The sequence below is a fragment of the Halichoerus grypus genome, chromosome 9 (assembly GCF_964656455.1).
Source record: "Halichoerus grypus chromosome 9, mHalGry1.hap1.1, whole genome shotgun sequence".
Taxonomy (NCBI): Eukaryota; Metazoa; Chordata; class Mammalia; order Carnivora; family Phocidae; genus Halichoerus; species Halichoerus grypus.
In genome coordinates this window covers 142,289,503-142,312,491 of record NC_135720.1, presented here as the reverse complement: position 1 = coordinate 142,312,491, position 22,989 = coordinate 142,289,503, and the positions used below count along the sequence as shown (strand labels likewise).

At 51.9% G+C, this 22,989-nt stretch overlaps 2 protein-coding genes across 2 annotated transcripts; both read right to left on the bottom strand.

Moving 5' to 3' along the window:
- Positions 1-22: 22 nt before the first annotated feature.
- Positions 23-7,347, bottom strand: LOC118548385 (endogenous retrovirus group V member 2 Env polyprotein-like). The gene is made up of 2 exons (XM_036112293.2): positions 6,814-7,347; positions 23-2,424 (listed from the first exon to the last, which is right to left on the bottom strand). Exon 2 carries the CDS (start codon positions 2,182-2,184, stop codon positions 841-843), a length of 1,344 nt encoding a protein of 447 aa, XP_035968186.1. The 5' UTR covers positions 2,185-2,424; positions 6,814-7,347; the 3' UTR covers positions 23-840.
- A 1,849-nt stretch (positions 7,348-9,196) lies between these two features.
- LOC118548379 (butyrophilin subfamily 2 member A2-like) lies at positions 9,197-22,442 on the bottom strand. Its single transcript, XM_036112277.2, has 8 exons — positions 22,270-22,442; positions 21,718-21,846; positions 20,605-20,952; positions 14,213-14,494; positions 12,638-12,838; positions 12,247-12,267; positions 12,123-12,149; positions 9,197-10,797 (listed from the first exon to the last, which is right to left on the bottom strand). The coding sequence occupies exons 2-8, from the start codon at positions 21,800-21,802 to the stop codon at positions 10,175-10,177; spliced, it is 1,587 nt and encodes a 528-aa protein (XP_035968170.1). The 5' UTR covers positions 21,803-21,846; positions 22,270-22,442; the 3' UTR covers positions 9,197-10,174.
- Between the last annotated feature and the right edge of the window lie 547 nt (positions 22,443-22,989).

Below are 22,989 nucleotides of genomic sequence, written 5' to 3'. Positions count from 1 at the left end.
GACATTGACGCGAGGCCAAGGAGAGATTGCGGCAGTGTTTATTGGGGGCTTATGCTCCGGTACCAGGCAGGCAGCGCCGGGAACAAAGGCCCGGAAAGTTTGAAGGGGCTGAGGCGGGAAAGCAGGGACCTCCCAGCTGGGACGGGACGGGGCGACACCGGAAGCTGCGCGCAGGCGCAGTGGACGACACGCGTCCGCAGGCGGCACGTGACTCATTAGCATGTCAGGTCTCCGCCCCCGGCCGCCGCCGTCAGGATGGTGGCGAGGAGAGTGGGTGAAGGGTCAGCGCTGGGGTCCCCCGCGCACAGGCTGGTTTAGGCCGGTTTCTCCCGCAGAGGTCCTTCAGGCAAACATCCCGCTTCCGCATCCCCGAGACCGACTGCGATATACTGCTCAGAAACGTGTGGTTCAGCCTCTTCTAAGGCGATGGGCACAGAGCAACGGGCTTTGTGGACTGGGGGGGGGGGGGGTCCCAGACACAGCCTCTGTTCTAGCTCAGCCCCCCTGAGAGATTTTACCCTCCTTACTCCTAAGGAGCAGGGGCCGAGGGTCTCATCTTCTGAAACTGCTTCCTGCTGAGCGGGGCGTTGTGCCTGTCCTACCCTGGAGGAGTAAAATCTCTCGCGGACTGCTCTAACGCCCTATAGGGACCTTGTTCCTCTTGGGACCCGGTAGGTGGGACCCTTGTGCCACCATCAGTTTGACAGGAAGCTGCTGTCGTCTAGAAGACACAAACTTAACCAAAAGATTAAAGAGGCAGGGTCTGAATATTAACAAAGGAATGATGGCCACAAGAGGGCCCAGGAAGGAAGGAATCACACAGTGCTAGGCACGGAGCCTCTACTTGAGTCCCAGAGTTTGGGCATTGGGATTATTGCACCCACGCAACCATCTGGTTCGTCTGTAAGGCTCCTGAATATTGAGCTCCACTTCCCCAGAGTTGTTGATGTATGTACAGCAAGTGTCGTTGACCACTGCACAGACACCCCCTTGTTTGGCCAGAAGATAATCTAGAGCTAACCGATTGTCAAGTACGACATTAGCCAAGGAATCCGGGGACTCCTGGAGGCCCTCGAAGCTGTCACCAGTGTTTGTGGCCAGGTTTCCTATGACCTGGGTAAGGTTTTTTAAGGTTGTTTCATGATAAGCAACCCCCCCCCAGGGGGCAGCCAGTCCTACGGCTTCTCCAGTTGTTGCCAAGATGAGCCCGAGTGCTCTCTTTCGTCTGGTTTGAGAGGTGACGTTATATATAGTGGCACCCAGTCCTTTAGGACCCAATCGTCCCAAAGTGCATTCTCCCCGGAAGTGAACATTATCTACACATGAATAGGCCACTGCCCGAAGAGGCCAGGAGAAGGAGGAATTAGGGCTCCCTTCGTAGGGTAGTTTATTTTGTGGTGGACCGCAGAGAAAGAGATACCCAGGTGGGGTACAAGCTTGGCGGGGTGAAGAGGAATTAAACCAACTTCGTAAAAGGGGACCCCAGTTAGGTGTACTCTTGCATCTGGGGGACAGGGGCCCTCCGTCCAGTGGCCCCCCACCAAGCTCTGAATCCTCTTCTATTCCCTCCTGGCTATCGAAGGCAGATGGGGTCTGATAGGTCAGTCTCCAGGAAGGGGTTGCTGTTCCTTTCCAGTATGTACAGGATAAGTTAGGTTGGTCGCCTGGGGAGAGTAGAGACGAGTCCACACACCAGTGGGTCTGGTTGGGGCTACATGAAGAGCTTGAAGAGGAAAATGACATAGGATAAATGGAGGGCGAGCTTCCCATGTTGGTAAGGCAGGTATCTGTCCGGCAGGGGCAACAGGGCTGTCCTTGTTCTTGACAGAGAAGAGGCCGCTTAACCTGGAGACCAGTTTGGTTCCAAAAGTCTGTAAGCCTGACACACCTCATATCGTCACGATCATCGAGTTCTACTACTAGAAGGGCTGTGCTCCTAACAGGACCAGAAGTCAAGGTGAGAGTAATATTCTCATTTATAGGTACAAACTGGAGCTTAGGAACCCCATCTTGTGGGTGAGGATGACAGATCCAACAATTAGACAGATTATTTCCCGAGGCCACAATGCTAGAAAAGTTGACAATTGAGTTTTCTCTCCAGGTTTCCCCCCCTTTGTTATTTTCTTCCCAACTCATCCCCAGGAGAAGGGCCAAGAGAAGGGTCCACTTCATCAGTCCCATCATTGGTTTTTACCTTCTAGACCCCGCAGGGGCAGAACGGGTCTTTCCCAGGGAGTGGAGGTGACCCGAAACAGTACTCACAGAGAAGAAAAAGTAAAACAAAGGCAACAAAAAGCAAAGTCAGCAAGCCAAACCACCAAGGTATAATCACTTATCTGACTCTGAGGGTTGCTTCTTGAACAAGTATTTGAGGTCTTCCACAGGCTCACATGAGTAAGATGGTTCTGGGCCTTCCAGGTATTTCTGAGGATGTCCAGGAGAAAAAGGTTTTAGCCTGAAAAGATGTACCCGGCTAGGGATTCCCTGGAGCTTAACTGCTGTTGGGGTGGCTAAAATCACTCAATAGGGGCCTTTCCACTTGGGTAGCAACTGATCCTCCAGGGAGCCCTCCTTCCAAGGAGGTTTTAAGGAGGACCTGATCCCCTGGATTAATTTGCAGAGGGGGTGGGGCGGGGGCGGGGGAGTCTCTTCTAAATTACCTCTAGGGGGTGCTGGTAGCATGTGATTAACATAATCCACAACAGCCTTTTGCACCTGTCCCGAATAAAATGATGCAAGCTCTGGCTTATTTTCCCATCTATTAAATACCGGGGGTGAGGAGGCGCCTCCCATGTCATTTCAAACAGGCTGCATCTTAGGTTAGTCTTGGGGGCAGTGACAATCCTGAGTAGTGTAATAGGAAGCAACTGGACCCGAGGCTCATGAGTTTCTTGACAAAGTTTTGCTAAAGTCTTTTTTAGGGTATAAGTCATCTTTTCAATCTTCCCTGAGGAATGGGGGTGCCAGGGAGCATGCAATTTATAATTTATTCCCAGGGCCGCTGAAAGGCTCTGGGTGATTTTAGCTGTAAAAGGAGTCTCTCACTTTGGAGAGACTTAGAGACCCCGAACCGGGGAATTCTCTTTTTTTTTTTTTTTTTTTTTAAGATTTTATTTATTTGCGAGAGAGAGAATGAGAGACAGAGAGCATGAGAGGGAGGAGGGTCAGAGGGAGAAGCAGACTCCCTGCTGAGCAGGGAGCCTGATGTGGGACTCGATCCCGGGACTCCAGGATCATGACCTGAGCCGAAGGCAGTCGCTTAACCAACTGAGCCACCCAGGTGCCCCGGGGAATTCTCTTTTAAGAGGGATTTACAGACCTCGGTTGCCTTCCCAGACCGGTGGGGAAGGCTTGTACCCATTCAGTAAAAGTATCGACAAACACGAGGTGGTATTTGTAGCCTGCTCATGTTGCAGCAGGGTAGACTACTTGCCCATCTTCCCTGGGATATGGCCCCTGCTGTTGGACTGGTGTAAGAAGTGGGGACTGATTGGATGGGTCTGTAGTTTGTTTTGGGTGCGTGAGTCACAGGCGAGGGTAACTTGTTTTATTGTCTAAGTCCCTATCCTGAAAAGACCTTTTGCACCAAGTCCCATTGGATGTCTCTTCCATAATGGGTGGCATCATGGAAATGTTGAATGAGCTTTTACTGCTGGGCTTCCGGAATGAGAATTTTGTCCTCTCTCATAAGCCACCCCGTGCTTTGTTCTGTATATCCCTGTGTCTTTGCGTCCTCCTCTTCCAACAGGGGGTTCTCTGGCTGGCCGGGGAACTCATGGTGGTAATCTGAGCTGGCTCCTGAGCTCAGGTGGCCTGTTTAAACAGCTGATTGGGGGTGCCTGGGCGGCTCAGTCCGTTAGACGTCTGCCTTTGGCTCAGGTCATGATCCCAGGGTCCTGGGATCAAGCCCGCCTCGGGTTCCCTGCTCAGCAGGGAGTCTGCTTCTCCCTCTCCCTGAGGCTCCCCATGCTTGTTCTCTCTGTCAAATAAATTAATTAAATATTTAAAATAAATAAATAAACAGCTGATTGGTCAGCCTTATTACTTTCCCCGCTTACAGAGGTCCCATCTTTTTGACAACTTTCACAATGGACTACAGCCACCTGATTGGGAAGTTGCACTGTCTTTAGGAGGGTGAAAATTGGGTCCTAGTGTTTTATTGGTGAATTCGTAGTTGTTAACATTCCCCTTTCTTTCCAGACGGCAGCATGGGGCATATGGTACAGGGAACCCATATTTTGAATCAGTATAGAGACTTCATCTTTTTCCTTCTCCCAACTGTGAGGCCTTAATTAGGGCTATCAGTTCAGGCTTTCGGGTGGGCGGAGCGTTGAGGTGGAAGAGCTCAAGCCTCTAAGACTCCACCTAGGCTCATTATCATGGAGCCTGCCTTCCAGACACCTCCCTCCGCAAAACTTCTGCCGTCCCTAACCGACACCCTATGGGGATGGTCAAGGCATTTGTCTTGAAGGTCAGGTCTGGTAGAATATGTCTGTTCCACTGTCTCCACACCCTGATGCTGGAGACGCTTACCTTCCGCAGATGGGAGCAGGCTAGCAGGGGTTAGTCTGGCGTACTTTTAAAATAACATCCGGGAATCTAGCAAGAGGGCCTGACACTTCGTTAGCCTTCCTGCAGTCAGCCAGGGTGCCCTTTACTCTCTAATACTGTCTGAACCTGGTGGGGAGTTACATGTGGACTCAGGGTCAGCTTAGAGGCCTCACTCACTAAGACAGCTGGGCTATGCCGGTGCAACTGGATCCAGTTATTTTGAAAAATAGGCTACCAGTCTCTGATCAGGGCCCAGCTTTGGAGCTAGGACCCTCAAAGCAATCCCCTGCCTCTCATGGACATAGAGGTAAATCGTGCAGGGGCCCCACCCAGCTCAGTTTTCAAGGCTTTAAAAAGGCCCACTGACATCAGTCTGTTGTAAGGGTCCCCTTTCTCCCCCCCTTCAAGGCCGATAAGGGGCTTCACTATTAGGCCATAATTAGGGAATCAGATGCAGCAGGGCTCTGCCGTACCCGGAAAGCCACAGAGTCCCTTTCTGGTTTGGGGAATGGGCAAGGCGCTGATGGTCCTCTTGGGATCCATGGCCCGGTGTCAGGATGAAGCCCAAATATTGGCCCTGTTGTTCTGATATGTGGGCTTTTGATGGGGTAACCCTGTATCTTCTCTTAGTAGAAAATTTAAAGTTTTTACAGTATTCTGGTCGGAGGCCTGCTTGGTCAAACTGGCTATTAACCAATCATCAACATACTGTAAGAGGATCCCATGTCTCATTTTTAATTCCTGTAACTCTCTTGCCGGTACATTTCCAAATAGATGGGAGTGGTCTCTAAAGTCCAGGTGTACTAAGTAGTCCCTTGAGTACCAGGGGTTTTTCATTCAAAGACAAGTAAATATTGACTTTCCTCATGAAGGAATATGCAGAAAACGGCATCCTTCAGGCCCGGGACAGTGGAAAACTGAGCACTGCCAGGAACCTGGGTAAGCAGAGCATACCGGCTGGGTGCTCTTGGGTGTATGGGAGCAACTCCTTTATTTACAGCCCTCAAATCCTGTGCAAAGCAAAATTCTCCTTTGGGCTTCCTCACTGGGAGGATGGGGGTATTACATGGGGATTGACAAGGTTTGATCAGTCCATACTTGAGAAATTTTGAAATTAATGGCTGGATTCCTCTGAAAGATTTACTTTTTATGGGATACTGTTTTTTCCAAGGACAGCGTGCACTGGGTTTTAACTTTATATGAAGGGGGAGACGTTTTTTGCCTCACCCGGATATGAGTATCACACACAGATGGATCTCCTTGGTTTTGTGTTCAGAGCAATATTTGAGGGCTCAAACCTGGGACCATCCAGTGGTGCCAGGGAGATGAGAGTGTGGGGGCAGGGGACACCCAGGTCGGGCTCAACCCACCAGAGGGTCCTCCAGGGACCCTGCAGGGGACCAACACAGGGGAGGTGAAAGTCAGGGGACAGGGGACACCCAGGTCAGGCCCAACCCACCAGAGGGTCCTCCAGGGACCCTGCAGGGGACCAACACCGGGGAGGTGAGAGCGTGGGGGCAGGGGACATCCAGGTCGGGCCCAACCCACCAGAGGTTCCTCCAGCCTGCAAGGGACCAACACCGGGGAGGTGAGAGTCACGGGACAGGGGATACCCAGGTCGGACCCAACCCACCAGAGGGTCCTCCAGGGACCCTGCAGGGGACCAATACCGGGGAGGTGAGAGTCAGGGGACAGGGGACACCCAGGTCGGGCCCAACCCACCAGAGGGTCCTCCAGCCTGCAGGGGACCAACACCGGGGAGGTGAGAGTCAGGGGACAGGGGACACCCAGGTCAGGCTCAACCCACCAGAGGGTCCTCCAGCCTACAGGGGACCAACACCGGGGAGTGAGAGTCAGGGGACAGGGGACACCCAGGTCGGGCCCAACCCACCAGAGGGTCCTCCAGCCTGCAGGGGACCAACACCGGGGAGTGAGAGTCAGGGGACAGGGGACACCCAGGTCGGGCCCAACCCACCAGAGGGTCCTCCAGCCTGCAGGGGACCAACACCGGGGAGGTGAGAGGAGACAGGGGACAACCAGGTCGGGCCCAACCCACCAGAGGGTCCTCCAGCCTGCAGGGGACCAACACCGGGGAGGTGAGGGTCTGGCGGCAGGGGACACTGGGCCCCGGAACGCGGGAGCAGAGAACCTCCTTCCGCCGGCGAAATGCAGGCCGAAGTGAAGACGGAGGCAAAACGAAGCGAAGCGGTCGGCGGGCCCGGCAGGAGGGGCAGAGTCGCTGAGGCCGGAGGCAGAACTTACCGCCGCCGAGACGCCGAACTAAAGCTCCAGGCCGCTCCTCAGTCCCAGGGCTCGGAGGGGCTCCATCGGCCGTCCGCCGGCTCCGGCTCCTCGGGGACTCACCGGGGCTCCCTGCTGGGGTCCCTGCGCGGTGGCCGGAATACGTCCCGACCCCAGGGCTCTCGGGCTCTCAGCGCAAACAAACCGACACGAGGCCAAGAAAGATGCACGCAGCGTTTATTGGGGGCTGACACTGGGAGCAGAGGGCCCGGCCGGCTCCCGGAGCGACCGCGCTTCGCAGAGGGGCTCAGGCGGGAGAGAAGGGGCGCCCGGCTCGCAGGGCCGCCGAGCCGGGAAGCTGCGCGCAGGCGCAGTGGGCGCACAGGCTCCTACCTGCCCCGCGTGGCTCATTAGCATGTCAAGTCTCCGCCCCCGGCCGCGAGCGTCCGGATTGTCGCGAGGAGAGAGTGGGTGAAGGGTCAGCGCTGGGGTCCCCCGCGGCACAGGCTGGTTTAGGCCGGTTTCTTCGGCCGACTTCTTTCTGGCAGACGTCCCGCTTCCGCATTCCTGTGAGATAGACTGCTCAAAAAAAAACCCAACACGATTGCTCAGCCTTTTCTTCTAAGGTGACACGCAGGGAGCCATGGGCTTTGTGGTTAGGGCGGGGGTGGGGGTCCAAACACAGCCTCTGTTCTATCTCGGGACCACTTTTGATGGCAAAGTTAGGAAGGGTCTCCTGGAGGAAGTGATGGTTTTGGGGAGACCTGAGGACTAGGAAAGAATCAGCACATTTGGGGGCCATCTGCGCAGGGCCCCCGCGTGACTCACCTCCTCCTAACCCCACTCATCCCCCTTCTCATTTCCCATCTTAAGTTGGTTTGGAGGAATTTAAATGCCTATCCCAAGTGTTTGATTTTATTTATTTTACAAGTGATTTCCCACAGTATACCCTCCAGCCCACCCACCACCTCTCTCTCCACCAACACTCACTGGCCTCTTTCTCAGAATGAAGGTCAGGGTTGAGTTCGGCATAAGTGAAAGCGTCTAAAAGATATACAAACTTGCTCAAAGCTTTATTGTACAGAATGCTGAAAAACGGCAAGGCTGTAAGTTGCTTAAAATCAGCATAAGAGTTATTAGTGACAGAGGGAAGCTGAAGGGACTGCCTTTTAGGAAGACTCCATTCCTGCCGTTTCTCTGGTAGGCCCCATGTACTCATGTTCTGTATTTCACCTTGCATCTGAGTAAACCAAAGAAGCTCTCTTCCCACTCCAAGACGGAGGCAAGAAAGTGCATCATTCTGAGTTTCCTCCTAGGCCCCCATACGCCTGATAACATCTGAGAAGAAGTGGGCCGAGCATGTTTCAGGACACTAGCTTCCAACAAACCTCGGTTTTCACTGGTGTCAATATCCCCGACCTTTGGGGTTTTATAGAATAACACCAGTCGCCTTTGATTGGACCCTACCTGGATTCCTTAAGGAACATGCACCCTGGACCCCTTTCCAGTATAAACCCCTAACAGACACTCCCTTCTCTGAGTCTCCCAGACTCTCTGTCTGCTCTATTGTATCACTTACACTATTCAGTTTACTGCTCTCGCTTTTTCCTGGCTTGCCTTTGATTTCTATGCTGCTCAAAGCCCAGGACCCTCTTGGCAGGTCTTTGGACCCACCGGGACTTCACACCTGACCTGCCTACTCATGAGCCGCACTGGTTTCCCAACTGGACTTGCAGACCTGTGCTTTTGGTTAAACCTGTTCAAATAATACTGTAACAAGAGAACCAAAAATAAAAACAACACATACATGTTAATAACCCAGTCTTCCATCTTACCAAGTCAGCTATTTCAGCGCCCCATACTTTTCAGAAGGTGTCCATGTGTCACTGTTGTAGTTTTAAATACTTTTTTTCAGCCCACTTTCTACAATTGGATTACTACCATTTAAGCCATCACTTTAGATACCTGACTCCGTTCCAGGATCCTCTATCCCAGTTCTCAACCTATGATTTGCAGATTTGGGGGTGGGGGGGGTGGGGGTGGTCCCTGATACACTTTCAAGGAGTCTGCAAGATTAATACTATTTACATAACAATAATAATGACATTATTTGTTTTTGCTCTCATTCTCTCACTAGTGTACAAGGAAGTTTCTAGAGATGACCCGGCCTGTGATACCCCAACACTGAGTACACACACACGTGAGGGTCCACACCATCTCTAGTAAAAGCCAGATATTAGATTTGCAAAAATGTCAAAGAATGCCACACTTCTCAATAAAATTTATTTTGCCTTGGCAACAAGTTATTTTCATAAAACATGTTTTTATATTAACTTACAATGGGTTTATTATTGCTATTTTAATATAAATTATAAATACATTTTTAAAATGTCTGTTTCCATCTTCAGTGCCATAAATATTGACAGATATAACCCAAATGCTCTTTGGGGTCCTCAATAATTTTTATTTTTTTTATTCATTTTTAAAGATTTTATTTAGCAAGAGAGAGAGAGCAGGAGGAAGGGCAGAGGGAGAGGGAGAGAGAGAATCTCAAGCAGACTGCTGAGCACAGAGCATGCAAGGGACTCGATTTCACACCCCTGAGATCAAGACCTGAGCCAAAACCAAGAGTTGGACACTCGACCGACTGCACCACCCAGGGGTCCCTCTCCATAATTTTTAATGTCTAAAGGCAGCCTGAGGTCAAAAAGTGGGAAAGTGCTGCTTTCCCCACTGAACGGGAACCCGGGGATCCACCTGGTTCAGTACTCACCTGCTCAGCTAAGACCTTAGACTTCAGGCCACACTCAGTAACTGAGTACTGACTCCCAGTTTATTGAGGGGACACCTGAGGCAGGCCGAGATGTGTCTTCATCCTTCTCCAGCTCAGTTCTAGGCTGGGAGGGCTTTGCTGTGTGGTCTGGAAAGCTCAGGGGAGGGGTGGAAAGGGACCGTCAGCCCCTCGGCTGGGATGGCGAGGCTCCCACCCCCCTGGCAGCTTCCTCTGTCCCTGACCTCCAGCGGTGGCTTCCCTCCCCTCACAGCCTGCTGTGTCCAGATGCCCCCACCCTGAGTCCACAGCGTCTGACGTCAACCTGAGCGTCAGGCTCAATGTGTCACTCTGATGGGAGAGCCTGTCACTTTCACACACTCTTCATGGGTGGGAGCCATGTGGCAGCCCCTCTCTGAGGCCGGACCCTGCCCCATGGTTCCCAGCAAACGACTTACTAAAGCAACAGCCTAATGAGGGGCGGATGGGGCTGGGCCTGAAGCGGGTGTCAGAGGGGCCTCTGGAGGAGGTTCTTCCGTGTGTGCACCGGGGAGGAGGGCCTGTGTCCTTCTGGGGTGCTGTGCTGTGGTGGCAGAGATGGCCAAGGCTTCTCTACTTGGCTCTGAGGCCAGGGCACTGTTCGTGGGGGCTGTGACGGGTCCCTGTCCTGTGGAGGATCAGGCCGCCCTCAGGCACCAGGATCCCCCGCGCCCCTGTGAAGGCTGGGCAGATGAAGAGGGGGCTGTCATCAGACCCCAGCCTGAAGAAGGGTCTCAGGGGCCCAGAAAAGGGTGAACGGGGACATGTGTAGATGTGTGATCTGTCCCTCATGTTATAGAAGGAGATATCTCCAGCTTCATAGTCCAGGAAGACGCCCACCCGACGAAGACGCTCTTTCAGGGGAAGAATCCTCTCAGGGGAAGACAGGACCCGGTACTGGTTTCCAAACATCTCCAGGGTCCAGAAGCCATTCTGGGGGACCAGTAGGGCCTCCCCTTTCCTCTCAACACTGTCTCTGCAAACCCCCACAGCCCACACCATCACATTTTCGACCTCCACCTCCCAGTAATGCCTCCCTGAGGAGAAGCTCTCCAGGCCCAGGACACAAGGCCGGCAGTCAAATCTCTCCGGGTTGTCGGGGACACTCTGCCTGGAGGGGCCTCTTCTCACACTTCGCCCGTCCTCCGTCAGGAAGAGCTCAGGATGAGCGGTGTCCGGGTCTAGGACCACGTCGGCTGCAGAAGAAGTCTCCAGTTTAGGCCTGGGGTCTCAGGAGATGGTGCTATTCCTGGACCCCGGGGAGGTCCCAGAAAGGTGGTGGGAGATCCCTGTGTGGCGGCCTTTTCCATGAAGGGCCCTTGATCCCAATTCCCAGGCAGCTAGCTCACAGAAGTCCTGAGGCTGTACTTCTGCCTCCTGGGTGACAGGAGCCTGGCCTCAGATAGGGCATCATCAGGGGTCTAAAAAGGTGGAAAGTTTAGCAAAGGAACCAAAATTCATGGCTCCCGCTTTCTCTCAATTTTCTCCCTCTGTCCCCTTTTCTATTCAAGACATATGGTCTCTGGGACTCTCTTTAGTTAGGAACGTTCCAGTTTGGTTTAAACCAGCAGAGAGGCCCATCCTGCTCCCTCTCCCAGTGAAGCAATTAATGCCAATTTTCCCCTGCTGATTCCTGGGTAGTAAAAGCTCCTTTCATTGGTTCTCCGGATTCCATCAGTTTCACCAGGTGACAACTGATTTAAATGACTCCCAAGGGCACCCTTCCCAGGAGAAAAAGGGAGGGTCACATCTCCACAACCTGCTTCTGCATTAACAACATGGGTCTGACGCCTACGTCTCTGCCCTCCCGGGATGTGAAAAAGGCTTCAGAGCCCTGACATTCTGCAGATCTCCCACCTACAGCTACTACTCAGCTGATCGACATTTCTGTCGCGTGAACATGATTTTCTCCTCTCCCCACGTTGTTGACATGTCTGACTCTGACAGTTCTGAAATTCACCTAAAGAGGAAAGGTTCGAGTACCACAGTATCTGGTAAAGCCTGGATTGCTTGGTGCTTTTGAGCAGAAGGGGAGAAATCATAAGATGCGAAGTGCTCATTAGGATGAGGAATTCGGATCCTATGCTCTCTCTCTTGACCAACCCCCTCCCCTCACAGGCCATTCCCAGAGCATCAGTGTTCCCCGGGAGCAGAGAGGTGTTTCTGGACACCTAAGCATCCCCCCTTGAATTGGGTGTGGGGAAGCTTATTGCTTTTCCATCACGCGGTTCTCCAACTGTGCAGAGTCTATACCATCTCCCAAATTAATCCAGGATCCAAAGAGCAACAACTAAAATGTAAATGCATGGTAAAGCTCTGGTAATGATAGATACAATTACGCTAAACGAGAGGACATCCTCAGGAGCCGTGGGGATTCCCTGATGGCAGAGCTGGGACCCAGCGCTGTGGCTCAGCCCAGCCCCTCCGCCTCCCAGCGCCCCCTGCCCGTCTCCCCTAATACGCCCTGCGGGCTGCCGGGGGGCAGATGCCTGAGCTCGGAGGGCGTGTCCACGGCGCTCACCGGCCTGCAGCAGGGCTCGTCTCCATCCTGCAACGGGACAGACACACAGAGGAGCTGCGGGAGCTGCTGGCAACCGAGCAGAGTGCACACCCGCATGGACTACTTCAGGAAATGGTACACTTACGCAATTCTTCTTGAAGTTGCTCTGAAAAAGAAACAGAAACCAATTCAGGTCCTCAATAGAAGAAATCAGAGAATTTGAGTTTGTGTTAAACGAGGGAGGGTGGGTCCTTCGTGATCACCCCTGTCCCCCGCTGCCCCTGCCTCTGGAACTGTCAAGATTCCAGAAACAATGGATGCACCGGAGGCTGGATGTTATCACTGCTTATTAGGTTTGCGTTTGTTCAGAGCGTGGTGCTGAGTCCGCAGAATGGGAGCAAGCAGGCGGGAGGGTGAGTCCCTGGTTGCCACCGCTCCGGGCCCCTTGCTGTGGCCTCTGTCCATTTCCTCCCTGTCCCCAGGCTTCTAGCTGCCAGAGCCGTGGCCCTGTGGGACCTGTCCTCCTACTCTTTTACCTTTTATTTGATGTTCTTTCTCTTTTTCCGCATGGTCTGTCTCCAATTCCTTACATGCAATTTCCTTCTCTTCATTTTCAACCTCTTTTCCCCTGTGGAGTTTCCTGATGAGACAGATGCTCCCGGCGGTGAAGAGGAGCAGAGAAGGCAGGATGACAGCGAGGCCCACGGTCCAGGGAAAGGTGCTGGGAGCAAAGGATTCTGAAAAGGGAGCCAGGAGAGTCCCATTCAGTGAGAGAAAGGAGAGCCCGGATGAGAGGGCCCCTCACGATGCCCATGGGAAGGGCTCCCTGGGGTCCCTGCTCCGTGGGCTTCTTTCTCAGAAACCCCAGACAGAGACCCTGGCTCTGCAAGGGCTCATCCCACAGGAATTGCCAGGGCTGGGGGCCCAGGAGCCAAAAAAGCAGGAGCCCCTGAGGCTGCCATGGGAAGGACCAGGGTGAACACGGCTAACCGGCCACCACTGAATCACCACAGCCGCCACCCGGCACACCCCACCACCCCTTCTTGCCCGAAAGATTGCAATTCCCCGCTCCCTGCTTCGTCTACACCCTCTGCAGTCTGTCCCCCGCACAGCAGCCCGAGTGAGATCCTGTTACTTCTCTGCTCAAAACCCTGCAGTGTTTCCTATGTCACTCAGACTCCCTCAACAATCCTTGCCTGCACACCAGCCACACCTGTCCCTTGGGGTTCCTTGAAGCTGTCCGACATGCTCCTGCCTCAGGGCCTTTGCATGTGCTGTTCCTACTCCCTGGGTTGCTTGGTTCTCAAATATCTGCACGGCTCATTCCTCACTTGCCCAACTGCCATCTTTTCAAGTGAAGACTTCCCTGACCATCCTATTTATAATTACAACTCCCCCTTACCCCAGCACTCCCTGTCCCCTCCCCCAACTAAGTTTTTCTACAGTATTTACCTCCATCTGATATAATCTGCAGATTAATTATTTCACTTATTGCTCTCTGCCACCCTAGAATGTTAGCCCCATGACGGCAGGGATCTTTATGTATTCTGTTCACTGATTTATCTTCAGTCTTGAGAACAATGCCTTGAATGTAGGTGATACTTGTTAAGTATTTGTTGAACGAATTCGTGCATCTCTGTAGATAGAGAATCCCACCCACCCCGCCCCTGAGAAATGCCATGGGCAGGAAGGGAGAGATTCAGCAAGCAGCCCTCTGGGTGTAGATAGACACTTGGCCAAACCACTCTCCATTTATGATTGTTCTAAATGTTTTAAAAATGGCTGCAGGGGCGCCTGGCTGGCTCAGTCAGGAGAGTGTGTGACTCTTGATCTCAGGGTGTTATGAGTTCGAGCCCCACGTTGGGTGTAGAGATAATGTAAATAAACTTTAAAAAAAATTGCTGCAGGATAAGGACTGTGACAGAGAAACAACTCTCAGAAGACTTTGATTTTCCCCTTGAGGCAAGACAAAGGGAGAGTCTTCCAGCTCTTCGGGGCTCAGGGCCCTTCCACCCCACGCTTCTATCCCCCCATCCCTGTTCCAGGCTCTGCTCTGTCTGTCTGAGGACCCTGCCTCGGCATGATGAGCCTCCAGAGGGCAGGGAACCAACCTGGGATGAAAATCACAGTTTCCTTCTCCTGGCCAAGCAGGGTGTTGTTGACGGAGCAGGATGTGCTTCTCACACAGCAGTCCCTGATGACCACGGCCGTGGTGACCACGAAGAGGCCGTCTGCGTCCACCGTGTAAGCCTCCTCCAGGGCCGGCATGATCGCACCGAGAGGGTCCCTCCACACTGCACGGGGCTCCGGGAACCAGCCTCCGGACGTGCACTCCAGCCGCACGCCTCCATCCTCCTGGCCCTTTATTTCAATGACGGGCTTAGAGCCCAGGCCTGGGGACAGAGACCAGGGAGCAGCTAAAAAGGCAACGGCGTCCTAGCCTAAGTGTCTTAGATCAGCTCTCCCCGGGGAGAGCCAAGGGATGGAGGAAGGCAGCAAGGGGCCAGTGGCCGGAGAAGCTGGTTGTTCGTATTCCATGCATTCCCACAGTACTCCTTCTGTGAAAGGAGGGAGGAAAGGAAGGATGGAGGAGAGGAAGGAAGAAGACCCTGGCGTTGGACAACATCAGGAGACCAATATGCCAATACATCATGAGGTCTCTGAGGGCACTTGGCTTTGTGCTCCACCCGTGACCCCATCACAGTGACGCGCATCCGTCTGTCTCCTACCAAGTGACTGTGGGTTTGGTTGTCTCACTTCTGGGTGAGTGTGTCTGCTCTGACCTGAAACAAGCAGGTTGCGGACTTCACTTTCCGTCCTGCGGGGACTTCTCAGCAGCACTGGTCTCCCGAAGCTCGGGAATAATCCGATAAGGACAGAAGCCTGCTGGGCCAGGTAGAATCTTGGGAAACTTTTTGACCTCAAGACATTGTCCCTGCTCTCCCGGCTTAGGGCTGCACGTGACACAGGTCATCAGGAGTGGTTGTTTTTAGGAGAATGGACAGAACTAGAATGCAGAACCAACCCTTACCCCAGTTCAGAGACGTGTACCTCCCAGGGGCTCAGTCAGCCAGAGGATGTCCTTAGATCCCTCCACAACATCTACCAATTAGAAAGATCTGGGTGCTTCTGGGATCCTCAGGATAACGTATCACCTCCTCAATGTCAGCAGAACATCACAAAAAATCTTGACTCCAGGCTCTTCCCAACTTATACCGTCTATAAAAGAATCTCTAATAAAAGAAAAGTCTGGTTCAAGACCTGTTAAGTGCACGGTCCTAGAAGACTTCTGCCCCTTCAGCCAGGGGTCTAGTGATCATCCAAAGTTCTTAATTAAATTAAATTTTATTTTAGAACAGCTCAACAAAATAAAATTCCTGTTTATTATTGGACAACATTGTCTCATCCAAATTTCTTTAAAAAAAAAAGATTTTATTTATTGGGGCGCCTGGGTGGTGCAGTCAGTTGAGCATCCGACTCTTGGTTTCAGCTCAGGTCGTTATCTCAGGGTCCTGAGATCGGGCCCTGCGTGGGCTCTGCACTTAGCATGGAGTCTGCTTGTCCCTCTTCCTCTGCTCCTACCCCTGCTCTCTCTCGCTCTCTCAAATAAATAAATCTTAAAATATTTTATTTATTTGAGAGAGAGACAGAGCAAGCACGAATGGGGGGAAGCAGGGAGGGGGAAGCAGGCTCCCCGATGAGCAGGGAACCCAACTGACGACTCCACTCAGGGCTGGATCCCAGGACCCTGAGATCAAGATCTGAGCCGAAGGTAGACGCTTAACTGGCCATAGGCGCCTCACATCCAAACTTCTTAATTCCTTTGTTAAGGCAATCCAAAAAATTAAAAGACAAAATGAAGACAAATTAAAAGACAAAAGACAAAATTAAAGCAATCATATGTCTTAGCGCTACCAGCTCCATCTGATTTTTGCCAAGAAGAAATAAACAAAAAACAAAAAACCAATTGCATACTGAAAGGCTCAGGCAGAAACTCTGAAGTGTGATAAGACTCAAAAGAATTCAGCAAGTTGGAAGGAAATTCTACAAAATGGGGTTCCATGGGGTTCAGTCAAGGCAAGTTTGAGACAATAGACTTAAGGACAAAATCAACCAGCCAATGAACCAAACAAACAAAGAACAATAAATAAACAATTCTACGACTCAGTTCAGACTGGGGCAGGCCTGGCCAGGGTCATGTTTACAGGGAAAGAACAGAGGGTTCCTGCCACATACAAACCCATCCTGGTCAGCCGTGCAGTGCTGCTATGAACAGAGTCAGGACACCAGGGTTGAGAAACCCTCCTGCCACAATATTTCAGTATGTTCTATTAATCACATACAAGGTTGCCCTTCTAGGTGACAAAGATGGCGTCTCCTACCATCTGTGAATTGAGGTCCCCTGGGGAGGCCACCGTGTCCTCTAAGCCTTACTTCCATTGGTCTGATCGACTGAAATGCCATTGATTTAGGTGTATCTTAAAGGCTCTTCCAGCCTTCACACGTTTCTTTTAAAGTATAATAAACTGGCCCTGAGAATGAGGTCATACCTTAAAACCGTTATTAATAAACTCCTAGAAATCCTGGTTTATATGCCACTTCTATTCTGAAGCCTTGCCCAAGTCCTCTGGTCAAATTCTCTCGTTTTCCTGTGGGGCCAACAGGCTTGATACTTAATCATGCTTTAATGAAATCATCTGGACAAGTCAATCACTCTCACTACGATTAGTATTTGGAGAAAGGGAAAAAAGGCAAAATTACTATCTATTGAGACAAGGGACGTCCCTATGTTGTCCCCATGCGGTTACTGACTCTCAGAGTCAGAGAGTTCGATGACAAAGTCTGTGGTCCCCTCTCTGGACCCCCGGTGCGGGGTGCTGTGCTGGGACTTCACGTGGGGTCCTCTGAGCCCCCGAGGGGTACAGCTCACTCTCTCACTTCATTCTGGTTGTGCTCGATTTCCATCCTGTCAGGGAAGCTATTCTCCCCCACCCCTCCTTGCATTCTCAAGCCCTCTCTGCTTTATTTTCTCTACAGTGCTCACCACCATCTAAGATGCAGTTTAATTAAATATTGTATTGATTGGCTCTCTGCACTCTCCAGAACGTGGGCGCCAGGAGGGCAGGAACCTTGGTGTATTTTCTTCACTGCTTCCACCTCGGTTACTTGGAATAGTGACTTGAACATAAGAGCGGTTTCTGAAGTATTTGCTGAATGAACTTACGAATGTCTGTGATGCGAGGGGGCCCAAAGAGAAATTTTCCCACTCTGAATTTTTTTTTTTTGCCTTTTTAAATGTGTTTATTGAAAATTTAAAAATATATGTGTGGCTCACAATTGTAGCATCTATTTTATTGCTAATGGACTGTACAGCGTTAGATTAACATCCCCATGTGTCATCCTGATTGCCTCCAGACTCTCGGTAGTTTAAACTCACTCTAAAATTTTTTTCTTTTTTTTTTTTAATGCTTTAACATTCTTTTTTTTTTTTTTTTAAAGATTTTATTTATTTGACAGAGAGAGACGCAGCGAGAGAGGGAACACAAGCAGGGGGAATGGGAGAGGGAGAAGCAGGCTTCCCACTGAGCAGGGAGCCCGATGCGGGGCTCGATCCCAGGACCCCGGGATCATGACCTGAGCCGAAGGCAGACACTTAACGACTGAGCCACCCAGGCGCCCCAAACATTTTTTTTTTTTTTTGGAAGATTTTATTTATTTATTTATTTGACAGAGAGAGACACAGCAAGAGAGGGAACACAAGCAGGGGGAGTGGGAGAGGGAGAAGCAGGCTTCCCGCCGAGCAGGAGCCCGATGCGGGGCTCGATCCCAGGACCCTGGGATCATGACCTGAACCCAAGGCAGACGCTTAACGACTGAGCCACCCAGGCGCCCCCTCACTCTGAAATTTTGATATCAGCTATGTATTTGTTTTTCATTCAGTTTTAACTATTTATTAAGCACCCACTAGGCGTCAAGCAATCTGCTCGATGCTGGAGATAGAGTGGTGAATAATTGCTGTTGTTTGTCAGATCCTGATGGGTTCTGGTTGCGATTTGGATAATAAAGCTTAAAAAAAAAAAAAAAGTCCAGTAACAAAAGCCTGCAAAGGTACTCTCAGGGTACTCAAGGGTACTCAAAAATTTTCAGTTCTCCTGGGCACATAGTTGGGACTGTAGTTCCCCTCTCCTGTACCAGGAGGCATAACCATGCGACTTGGTTTGGTCAACGAAATACGAGTCTAAAGAACATGGAGCAGTAATAATTTGCCAGGCTCTCTTTCCCTTAGCTAAGGTGAACTGCAAAGCTCCAGATCCCTGAGCAAGGTTCGTGTGGACTAGAGCCCCACCTGACTCATGAGGACATGTTTCACGTGTCAGAAATAGACCTTTGTTCTTTTAACCTACTGGGTTCCGAGGGCTGCTTGTTACCAGAGCATCTTCTCACATGTCCTGACTAACACAGACATCAAAGACGACTAAAAACACGGCCTGACCACAGGCTCGGGGAAAAGGTTAAAAAAGCAGATCTCAGGCTCAGAATGGAGATAGCGTGATATGATGACCACTTACAGCTTTAGGGAGCAGATTCATCCATTCAGTTGCTATTTGTTGAGCAGTTCTTACGCCCCAGACTCTGTTCCAGACATGGGCTTACAAAAGGAGCAAAACAGTAAACATCCTTCTAGCCGAAGAGACAAAACACACAGGATAAGTAAGTAAAATGCACATAGAAGGCTATGGGAGCGGAGGGGAAAAGGCAGGAAATGGAGTGAAAAGGGTCCAGGATGGGGGTTGATCCTCCCAGTTGTGGGAAACAACTGACTAGAAAGAAGAAACGGTGGGGTGTCTGGGCGGCTTGGTTGGGTGGCTGCCTTCGGCTCAGGTCATGATCTCGGGGTCCTGGGATTGATCCCAGAGTCAGGCTTCCTGCTCGGCAGGGAGTCTGCTTCTCCCTATGCTTCCCCCCCCCCACCCCGGCTTATGCTCTCTCACTCTCTCAAATAAATAAATAAAAATCTTTTTAAAAAAAGAAAGAAGAGATGGATTGAAATCAAATGTGAAAAACTTGTCTTTGGACTTGATGAAAAATGTATGGAGCATCCTATGCTATTGGTAAGAGCGTATATTAGCACAAGCATTTTAGAAAACAAATTTATAGTATCTATTAAAGAAGAAGAGAGGGGTGCCTGGGTGGCTCAGTTGGTTAAATGTTTGCTTTCAGCTCAGGTCATGATCCCGGGGTCCTGGGATGGAATCCCGCATCGGGCTCCTGCTCAGTGGAGAGCCCGCTTCTCTCTCTCCCTCTGCTACTCCCCCTGGCTCATGCTCTCCCTCTCTCTCAAATAAGTAAATAAAATATTTTTTAAAAAGATTTAATTTATTTTTTGACAGAGAGAGAGACAGTGAGAGAGGGAACACAAGCAGGGGGAGTGGGAGAGGGAGAAGCAGGCTTCCTGCTGAGCAGGGAGCCCGACATAGGGTTCAATCCCAGGACCCTGGGATCATGACCTGAGCTGAAGGCAGATGCTTGACCGAATGAGCCACCCATGTGCCCAAATAAAATATTTTTTTTTAAAAAGAGGAAGAGAAATACTTCTCATTATACAGCACTTCTAGGAACATGCTTCAATTGGGAAATTTGAGAATGGGCATATTATGAACTGAATTATGCCCCCCTCCATTCCTAACCTCCAGTACCTTAGGACGTGAAGAAGATACCAGTACATACAGAGAAAGATACCCAGGATGTGTCCACACAGAGAAAAGGCCATGTGAAGACACAGTGAGAAACTGACCATCAGCAAGCCAAGGAGAGAAACCTCAGGAGAAGCCTGATCTTCCTCCAGAACCGTGAGAAAATACATTTCTGATGTTTAAGCCGGTCTGTGGTATTTTGTCAGGAGAACGCAGTGTTCTATTTGTTGATATGAGTAGTGGTCACATGGGTTACAGTTCATAGTGATTCAGTAATCTGTACATTAATGTTTTATAAGTTTTTCTGGATGTGTATTATAATTCACAATAAAAGTGTCTAATTCTAAAACGAGTCGCTGAGCAAGACCCTTGGAGATCTCTAAGTAGGCATGAGAATTATCTGTAGGAGTTAAAGGCTACAGCGGAGCTCTGTGTGTGCTTCTCAGGAATTGATGCCCACAGCCTGGCAGGGCAAGCCCACTCATTTGGTCCTTGGGCAGGAGGAAGCCACCTTCCCTGTTTATTTCTTTTTAATATTTTATTTGACACCGAGAGAGGGAGAGAGCGAGCACAGGCAGAGGGATCAGCAGGCAGAGGGAGAGAGAGAAGCAGGCTCCGGCTGAGAAATGAGCCAGGACCCCGGGATCATGACCTGAGCCGCAGGCAGACGCTTCACCGACTGAGCCACCCAGGCGCCCGCCACCTTCCCTGTTTTAAAATCTGCTGGGCTGCAGTGGGCCTGAGGTTAGGAGAGAAACTTTCCTAAGGGTCACCCTGGAAAAGCAACCAAGCAAAATGAAAGGACACACCTGCCACCATCAGGCGCACGATGGCCTCGTCGTAGGATCTGCCTTCTTGGAAGTAACAGTGGTAGATGCCGTGGTCGTGGGCTGTGACGTTGCGGATGACGAGCGCTACGCTCCCGGTGTTGATGCGTTCGCTCACAAAGGTGGTTCTTCCCCGGTACTCCTCCATCTGCTCCTCCGTTTTCTCTCGCCCGCCCTTAAACACGAGCACCGCCCGGGAGAACTGCGCGCGGAACCAGCGCACCTCCATGTGCTGCGCGTCTTTCTCGGGCGACAGGTGGCAGTGGAACATGGTGTCTCCTCCCACCATGGCCAGGACTGGGTCAGCTGGCCCCACGACAGTAAACTGGGCTGTTCAACAAAGGAGCAGAATCAGACGGCGCGGCCATCAGAGATCTAAGGCAGGAAAGGAAGCGGATATTCCGGGGGACAGAAGTAATCTTTCTAAGGCCACAGGGGCTTCCTGAGCTGAGCCTGTTGGGGGCCGGTAGCTGGGGTTGGTGGGCAGCCACAGACAGCCGGTGGGGGGATCGACTGACACTGCTAACACTTATTAAAAAGCACATACTGAGGACCTCGTGCTGACCCTGGCCTCACAGAGATTTTCCCTCTATCCCCCGATCTAGCGCAGGGCCTGGAGGGTAGGATACACTTGAGGGGTCCGTTATGGTACCCCCAGCCACGAGCTCGTCCCCACTGGAATGTGCCGCAAATGTAAAATACACACAATTTGGAACTGTTAGAATAAAAAATGTCAAACATCTCACTGTTCATATTTTACATCAATTCAAAGTTTAAGTAACAATATTCTGGTTATTTGGGGTTAAACAAAATGCATTGTTAAAATTTATTCCATCTGTTTCTTTTGGCTATTTTAAAGGTAGCTACTGGAGAACTTAAAACTGTATGCGCAGCCCCCCTCTGTGATCCTCACTGCGTTTCTCCGCGCGCGTCTGCATTCGGAGAGCGCGTGCAGAGTGCGAGCCGCGGAACCCCAGCCGCGGGACCCCAGCCGCGGGACCCCCGCCGCGGGACTTCACTCTCCCGCTCTGCAGACGGAAGTGCTGATCGCTGCCGTCCGAAGGGCCGGCAGGAGCTCGAGGCAGGCGCCCCTACCCGAGGGCAGCGCGGAGCAGCTGAGGAGCGCGAAGGCCAGCAGCGAGCGGGGCGCCGACACGCGCAGGGCAGCCTCTGGCGCCATCTGAGCCCAACGCGCGGCTCCCGGGAGAGTCAGCGACACGACGCCTGGGGGTACAGACGAGGAGAAATTTGGCGCCAGCTCTGGCCGAAGTCAAACTTTCCTGCGATCCGCACTCGGGTCCTCAGTGCCCCAACTTCTGTGATGAGCAGCGCCCTTCCTCTCCCGGTAGACTGACTCCTTAAACACTCCGCGGATAAGCCACAGGCGATGGTCCGGGAAGCAGCTTTCCGCCCTCCCCGGCTCCCTTCTCTGGCCAGAGTTGAGCTTCTGCAGGTGTCCCTCGATCTTTTTCCATACGCTTCCTCGCCCCGCCTCCCCATCCTCCCTCGGAATCCTGCGGAGCGCAGGGCGGTGAGGGCAGCCGTGGAGAGCCGGCCCTCTCCCGGGACCCTGCCTTCCACCGTCTCACTTCCCACCTACCGCCCCACCCCTGTCCCGGAGGCGTGGCGCGACCCTCCCTTTCCTACCTTCTCGAATTCACTTCTGCGTTTTATCTCCTCTGACGCTCAAATGAAGATTTTCCTGTTGTCCTTCTTCTCTCTAATCTCATAATCACAATCGGAGAACAAAACGTTCTGAAAGCGGAGAAAAAAACCTTTTCTTCGCCTCGCATTAGTCGCGGCGTGCGCGGCGTGCGCGGCCGCGGGACCCGGCACCGGGTCCAGTATGACCACAGAGTCCTTAGATGCCAACGAATGGTCTAGAGCCCAGGATTGGCCGGCTGTGGGTCAACCAGCCAATGGCATCCCTGAGCCTACTTACTCACCAGTCACCAGGCAGAATACACACAAAGTTTAAAATCGCACAGCGGCGTGTAGCTTCTTGCGATTATCTGGACGTTTAAAATGTCCTTTTTTCTCATTTTCAGAAGCAGGCTAACCCCCGGAGCGGCCTCTGTGTGTAGACGGATGAGTGTGTAGTGGCTGCAGTTGGGGGTGGGGAGGCGATGAGGGAAACATAAGCGGCCTTACTTCCCGAGCCAGAAGAATCTGTTCCAGTCGCGGGGCTCGTGGGGGCGGTAGTGGGGGCGCGGGAGAGGCGGGGGCCGGGAGAGAACGAAGCGAGACAGCCGCGGCGGTCGCCCTTATGGACGCCGTCGTCCCTTCCGAAACGGCCGAGTGAGAGGCGCTGAGGACAGGGAGGCGCGTTCGAGTGGCGGCTGGAAGGCGGCAGCCAGCAAAGGCTTT